This window comes from Chrysochloris asiatica, unplaced genomic scaffold, assembly GCF_000296735.1.
Source record: "Chrysochloris asiatica unplaced genomic scaffold, ChrAsi1.0 scaffold00138, whole genome shotgun sequence".
Classification (NCBI taxonomy): domain Eukaryota; kingdom Metazoa; phylum Chordata; class Mammalia; order Afrosoricida; family Chrysochloridae; genus Chrysochloris; species Chrysochloris asiatica.
In genome coordinates this window covers 3491654-3499036 of record NW_006408656.1, presented here as the reverse complement: position 1 = coordinate 3499036, position 7383 = coordinate 3491654, and the positions used below count along the sequence as shown (strand labels likewise).

The 7383-nt window shown below is 45.0% G+C and overlaps 1 protein-coding gene across 1 annotated transcript in view; it reads right to left on the bottom strand.

The window, feature by feature from the left end:
- Window positions 1-7383, bottom strand: part of KRT77 (keratin 77) — a 14782-nt gene extending 7399 nt beyond the window's left edge. The window contains exons 1-2 of the mRNA XM_006869995.1: window positions 6856-7383; window positions 839-1053 (exon numbers count right to left, since the gene is read on the bottom strand). Of these exons, the coding sequence (XP_006870057.1) occupies window positions 839-1053; window positions 6856-7383 (743 nt within the window). The remainder of the gene's footprint in view (window positions 1-838; window positions 1054-6855) is intronic.

Here is a 7383-nt window from a genome sequence, read left to right as displayed (position 1 = left end):
GCCATCTAATCAATTCTGACTCACAGCGACCCCATAGGACAGAGTAGAACTGCTTCACTGGGTTTCCAAGACTACAAATCTTGAGGGCAGGCAGCTTCATCTTCCTTCTGCAGAGTGACTGATGAGTTTGAACCACCAATCTCTCAGTTTAACCCACTACACCATCAGGGCTCCAGAATCACCCTTTGCCACTGAGTCGATTTCAACTCACAGTGACCCTATATATAAGGTTTCCAAAGCTGTAAAGCTTCATGGGAGCAGAAAGCCTCCTCTTTTTCCTTAGCTAAACCAGTGGCTCTCAAAGCCCACCAGTCAATAAAGCTTTCTGTTCCCATAAAGATTCACATCAGCAACAGCAATATCAACATCAATTGAAAATGTGTTACAAATGCAGGTACCATCCCAGACCCACTGAATGAGAAACTCTGGGGGAGGGGGAACACCAATCTGATTTTAACAAGGTGACATACATTAAAGTTTGTACACAGATGTACACCTCACAGTAACCCAACAAAGAAGGTACTATTACTATCTCCACTATACTTGCGTAAAAACTAAAACCTTAGAAAAATTAATTTGCGTGTAGCTAGTAGAAGTCAGCCTTATCTAGCTCCAACATCCATGAAGATATCCGGTTCATCAGAATACAGTTGGGAGGTAGCTCTCCAAACCATCCTAGCAGGCCTACCACATGCAAAATGGCACCTATTGCAGTTGTAAAGAGAGAAGTCTGCCTGGTCGTGTTTTGTGGCTCTGGTCCCATCCTTACACATAAACACTAAAGCAGATTCCCTGCATTGCTTCTTCCTGACCCCTTTGCCCAACTGTGAAATCTTACTTGTTCTTGTAGTCTTCCACGGCATCCTGCAAGTTCTTGGCCTCCATGTTCTGGCGATTCCGCTCTGCATTGAGAAAGTCCACTTCCCTCTGCAGGTTGCTGATGTAGTTCTCAAAAATGGGCTCCAAGTTGTTGCTCGAAGTTGAGGTCTTCACCTGCTGCAGTAGCTCCCATTTCGTTTGCAACACCTGATTCTGTTGCTCCAGGAATCGTACCTAAAAGCAAGAGATTCCCAACCCATCCCAGAGTTGGGTCAGGACAGCTCTCTCATGGTTAGAGGACCAGCACCCTCAAGCACAACCCAGACTTCAAAGAATCAAGATGGTTCCTCTAGGGCTCAGAGAACTTGCCCTTGCTTTGGAACCAGGACACAAAGAAAACAATGGGGTTTCTTACGGTGGCCCAATGGCTGTAAGGTCAACTTGCTCAAAATGAACACTAAGCTAACTCTGGATTTTTGCTTTCCTTTTGTTGTGTTGTGCTTTGTTGTTGTTGCTGTTTTAATGTTCTATTGTGAATTGGTAAAAGGCTTACAGAGAATTCATCAGCTTTACATTCAGCAAATCATATACTTGGTTTCATTTCAATGAGTGCTGTCCCCTCAATGTAACATCATCAGTTATCCCACTTCCTTCCTGTGGTGCTTGTTTCCAGTCTTCTTCTTTCCCAACCCTTCTGAATTTTGTCCTTAGTTCAATGCTGCCCTTTTGATCTTGAGTGATTGGCTACTCTATGATGTGCATACCTCACTAGTGTTGTTGCCCCCTCTATATACTTCTCTACTGCTTGGCTGAAAATGGAGCCATGAGGGTGAGTTCTGTTCCAGACCGAAAGAATGACTAAAAGCCATATTCTCCTCAAGTTCCTGCAGTCTCTTTCTGACCAATAACTTCCACATTTTCTCTCACTCTATCCAGGACCTTCTAATGTGATCCCTAGCAGAGCAGCTGGTAATGGTAACCAGGCACCCTCTAGCTCTTCTGGTCTCAGGGTGGTGGAGACTGATATTCACATTGTCCATTAGTCCATTGAACTAATTGTTTCCAAGCATCTTTAATTTTCATCAGTCTTCTTTCCTCCACACAGGAAGAGACCAATGGTGGCACCTAAGATGGCTGCTCATGAGCTTTTAGGAACCCAGTCACTACTCACAAAAATAGAATGTAGAACATTGTCTTTGTGGACTATATTATGTCAATTGATCATTATATTATTTATTAACTGCCGTCAAGTCATTTCCAACTCATAGTGACCCTGTGTAGGGTTTCTGAGGAGCAGTTGGTGGGTTTGAACCACCACCTTGCAGTTCAAACCAACCTTGTGGTCCTATGCTTATTCTACAGTGCCACACCAGGACTCCAGTTTCCTCCAAAGCTATGGTCTCCTTCCCTCAAGGTGTTTGGTAATATCCAAGAAGTTTTTGTGTTTGCCCACTGTATGCCCCACCACATTCATGGATATATTTGCAACAAAGGTAAATACCAATGTACTAACCTCCTCTGTCCACCCTTTATACATTTGTAGGTATACTCCCCCTCTCCCTTCCATGCCCATTCAGCCTCTATAACTCGGGTTTTGAAGGCTGTGTTACCTTCAATTGAGAGTCTGACTTCCTTTAACCACAACCATTTACATTATGGGGCGTTCATCTTCCGCCCTCAGTTATCTATGCCAACATAAAGAAAAGGTGGTTTTGGAGCAACCCAAATCCAATTAACAAATACAACAGTCATTTATTAAAAGCATTTCTTAAATGTTTTGTGGGATTGTAGAGAGGAGGAAAAAAGACAGAATGAAAATTTGACTTAGAAAATTAAAAACTTTGATTCCTGAGTAAACCTTCCAGTCGCCACCACCTCTGCTGTCCTCTGATGTGTTTTTCAGGAAGGTAATCTTTTTTAAATGCCTTTGAAGCCAGGCAGAATTTTAAAGGTACATTTCCTCACTTTGGGGAAAAAAGAAGAAGAAGAAAAAAAAAAAAAAGAGCTATGTAATATATTCCTGGGGGTATAAGGACTTGGGTATTGGTACAGTGATTTGCAAATATCCATGTTTTCATAAGCTCAGAGAATGAAGCTCAGCATGCATTTCACTACCTTGTCCCCAAACTACTTTCAATAAGGCGGTTCCAAAACTGTGGAGGTAAAAGTCAGATACAGGGTTCAGAGGCTGACCAGGTGCCAGAAAAAAAAAAAAAAAGGCATGAATTGTCTTTTCTCAGGATAATAATTGACCCTCACACTACTTCTACCAGTTGCCAACAAATGCGACCCCCTTCCCCTGCCCTGGGTAGAGATAAAAGGTTTTCTCTGTGACTTTTACCCTGCAAACACACACACACACACCTCCAGAATCTGGCTCCCTTCTTCAAGAGCTTTGTGCACTTGTGATAACCACGCTCTTACAACAGAACTCAGGAGACACTTGTCTGCTGTGTGGCACCAAGGAGGGAGCCCAGAATTCCCAGCTTGCAGACTACCCTTCTAATAAAAGGCTATTGTTGTTGTTAAGTTCCGACCCCATAACAACCCTGTATATTAGTCCACCAGGACTCCTATGAGGGGCTGTTGTTGTTGTTGTGATGTGCCGTTGAGTCGGTTCCAACCCATAGCATCCCTGTATAGGGTTTCCAAGGAGTAGCTGGTGAGCTTGAACCATCAACCTTGCAGTTCAAAAGGCTTTGCAGTCCAATGCATTAGTCCACAGCGCCAGGACTCCTATGTTAATTCCCTCTGAGTTCTGACTCTAGGCTAGAAAGTACTCGAAAAGGACACTATTTCTGATGGCTTATTTTAGTTGTTGTTTTTTTGTTTTTTCAAAGCTAGAGGTTAAGCAACCAGCTTTCACAGGCTTGTCAGCACAACTCATATGAGAAATTCCTGCCACCCCGGCCTATTTTTACTCTGTGGTGTCACTCCCAGGGAGTGGAGAACTCCATTTGACACTAACTCACAGCTCTGCGCTCAAGTTGTGGGGGCCAAAATAAAGTATCTTACAATTTGGTGAGCGTCTCCACTAGAACAACCAGACAAATTATAATTAACAGGCAAGTTTTACTGATTAAACCACTAGAAAAATAATTAAAGCCATTTTACTTTCCTCTCAGATTCCCCAAAACACTCAGGCTATGTCCCAGCAGCAATAATCAGGGGACACAGATGAGTTTCAGCATCATGCTGAACTAACCTTCTTACCGAAGAAAACAAAGCCCACCGTCTGCCCCTTGTGCCCACTTCCTCGTGCTCAGGACACTTCAGAGCATGGCCTTCCAGTGTCGCCCTTTACTCACCCTTTAGAACTCAACAAAAATGTCAGCACCTCCCTGTTGTCTCCCCTTCATTGCACCCTGTTCTTCTTTTCTTCCATAGCCTGAATTAAGACTTGTAAGCATTTGGTACTTAGCATCTGTCTCGCACCCACTGGGTTGTGAGCCTATAAAGGCAGGTCTGGAGACACACACTGCCCAACACAGAAAAGACAGTTAACAAATATCATGGGCTAATGAAATACAAAAGGCTTACCTGCTGGTTTGGGCTATCTAGACTACTCACTACCCTTTAAAAACAAGGTTTAAATGACAGTTAAGCAGGAATGCCCTTCTGGGCCACACCCCAGAGGCCAGGCCAGTGTCCCAGTATGAAGATATGGCTCTCTCTTTTTAACCATGAAGTTGATTTCCCTTGTCATAGTCTTTGATAACCTTTATCTCCATAATCACCTCCATCCAAGAGTCCCAACCTAAAACTTGAAGGCTGACCCAATTTTTCATTCAACACATATTTATTGAGCAATTATCAAATCCCAGGTGCCATTCAAGGTGCTGGAGATTCAATAATGAACAAAAAGACCAAATTCCTCCTTTCTGGGAGCTGACATTCTATTCAGAGGCAACTTTAAAGAAACGAATGTGAAATATGTGCCAAAGGAGAAGAGATGTTGGATGGAGGATGCTACTTAAACTTGAGTGATTGGGGAAGGCTTCACTGGGACAGAGCCTGGCTCATTTGAATAAAGACCTGAAGGAGCTGAGGGAGGAAGCTGGACCTCTCTTTGGGGAGAGAAGGGTTTCAAGCAATAGGAACAGTGTGTGCAAAGAGTCTCAGATAGGACCCTGGTCAGGTGCAGAAGGATGGTAATAGGCAGAACAGTGCTTGTGAACAAGAAGAAAGAAACAGATGAAGCAAAGTGGAGGCAGCAGAGCTACTGGGTACATTTAGGAGTTTGTACCCATAAAAACTCCAACATATTGCAAAGTGGACTCCAATTCATAGCCACCCTGTATAGGGTTTCCCAAACCCACAAATCGTTACAGGAGCAGAAAACTTCATCATTCTCTCATGGAGCAGCTGGTGGGTTAGAACTGCTGCTCTTCAGATTAGCAGTTCAGTGTTATCAGTGCTCCATTTGTACCCTGTTGTTGTTAGGTGCCATGGAGTCGGTATCAACTCATAGCAACCCTATGTACAACAAAACGGAATACTACCCGATCCTGGGCCAACCTCACAATCATTGCCATGCTTGAGCCCATTGATGCTACCACTTTGCCAATCCATCTTGCTAGGGCTCTTCTTCTTTTTCTCTGACCCAACATTTGTACCCTAGGGGGCTAAATTTCTAGCCTACACTCAAGTCACTAAACCCTACAACTTGAAACCTGCACCACCCAGTGAAGGCAATGCTGCCTAATGCTCACAAATGCATGTCAGGGCTAGCAGCAGCTGTGACTTGAAGCACTAAATCTCATAGGGCCAAACAAGAGGAGGGTTTTCCGCTCTGAGTAGCCAACAGAGAATTCACATAGAGATGTGATTATGTCTTTAAAGGATGCCTGTGGTGCAGTGTTGAGAGGAGTTTTACAGGGTTAATGGTGAAAGCAGGAAGGCCACGATGTAGGCACAGAAGCCTGTTCCTTCCATCAAGGGCCCACCTGGACTGAGGAACCTCTCCGTGTGGTCATCACAGGCCATGGCCCTAAGGGAAGGATAGAAAGCTACAGTCTCCTCACCTTAGTCTCTATCCACAATCAATGTCATAAAACCAAATGTGCCCTGCAGGTACCATAATCAAACGAGTGTCTCAGGTGATGGGTTTCCAGCAGCCTGTGGTCATTTCATTGACCCGTAGCCCTCCCTTCTCCCTGCTCCTCCAAACTTGACTTTCCAGTAGTGCCTCCTTCATCTGTCATCTTCTTGTTCCTGCCTATGCCTCAAGTGTGATTACATTCAGCCCAATCTCTCAGCCTATTGATCAGAAGCAGCCAGAAGCACTTGCCCTGTTAGAACCTTTTTGAGGTGTCTCTGGGCCTCAACACTCTTAATCCTCCTCCCTCTACTTTCAAATTCTGTCCTGTCTCCAGCATTTGTCCAGCTATCAGAGGCCAGCTGTGCAGCTTAATGGTGGGCTCTGGCCATAGTTAACTTGCAGTCAGAACACAGGGCAAGTTCTGGTCTCAACACCAAACTACCATGGGGATCAAAGGAAAGACACTGAGCATCCAGGGCCTTTGTGCTTCCTACCTCATTCCTAAAGGTAAAGTGCTTTCTGGGGCTCCCCCAGTGACCAACAGTCATCTACCCCCAGACACAAAAGTACCTACCACATAGTAGATTCGAAATTTAGTGTTTATTGAGTGGGTGTTTGGTGAATGAACGGATGGATGGATGGGTGGGTGGATGGATAGGTGAATGGTTACATAGATTGATCAATTGATGGATGGAAATGAATAATGAGTAATTTAATGAGGTTACTGTACCATCTATTTTGTCTATTGGGTATTTTCATACCTCTTATCTGCTTCCCTGCCAAGAGAAAAATATAAGAAATAATCCCCCCAAGAGGTCAAACTGAGGCTTACATAAAATTAGTGCTTTCCTGTGGTCCTAGGACATACATCTCTGGAAGTGACTGTGATCACACCAGACAGTGACAATGTAATGTGATGAGTTGTGTCAGGGTACAAGGCCCTCCAAATCATTTGGTTGGTGTCCCCCAACTCTGCCTATCCCTGAGCTACTCACCTTATCAATGAAGGAGGCAAACTTGTTGTTGAGAACCTTGATCTGCTCCCGCTCTTTGGTCTTGACTTTCTGAATCTCGGGGTCCACTTCCAGGTGAAGTGGCTGTAGGAGGCTCTGGTTAATGGTTACCTCATGAATGCCCCCCGGAGGACAAGAAGGACCAAAGCCCCCAAGCCCAAAACTGCTACCCCTAAACCCAGAACCACCAAAACTACCTCCTCCATAGCTACCTCCCCCAAAGCTTCTGCCCCCTCCAAGCCCTCCCCCTGCACCCCCACCTTGGCAAAAACCACTGGTACTTCTCCCCACTAGGTTAAAGGCGACGCCTCTAGTGCCAGCCAGATTGTAGAGGCTTCTAGAAGAAAACCTTCTTCCATAGCCCCCATAGCCACCACCACCACAACTCCCTCGAGCCTGATACAGAGATCCCAGAGCCCGATTCCCGCCACCAGAGGCTGAAGAGCCAGCACTACAGGCCCGCCTGCTCCTTGAGCTAAACGCAGACTGAGAACTAAATTGGCGGCTCAT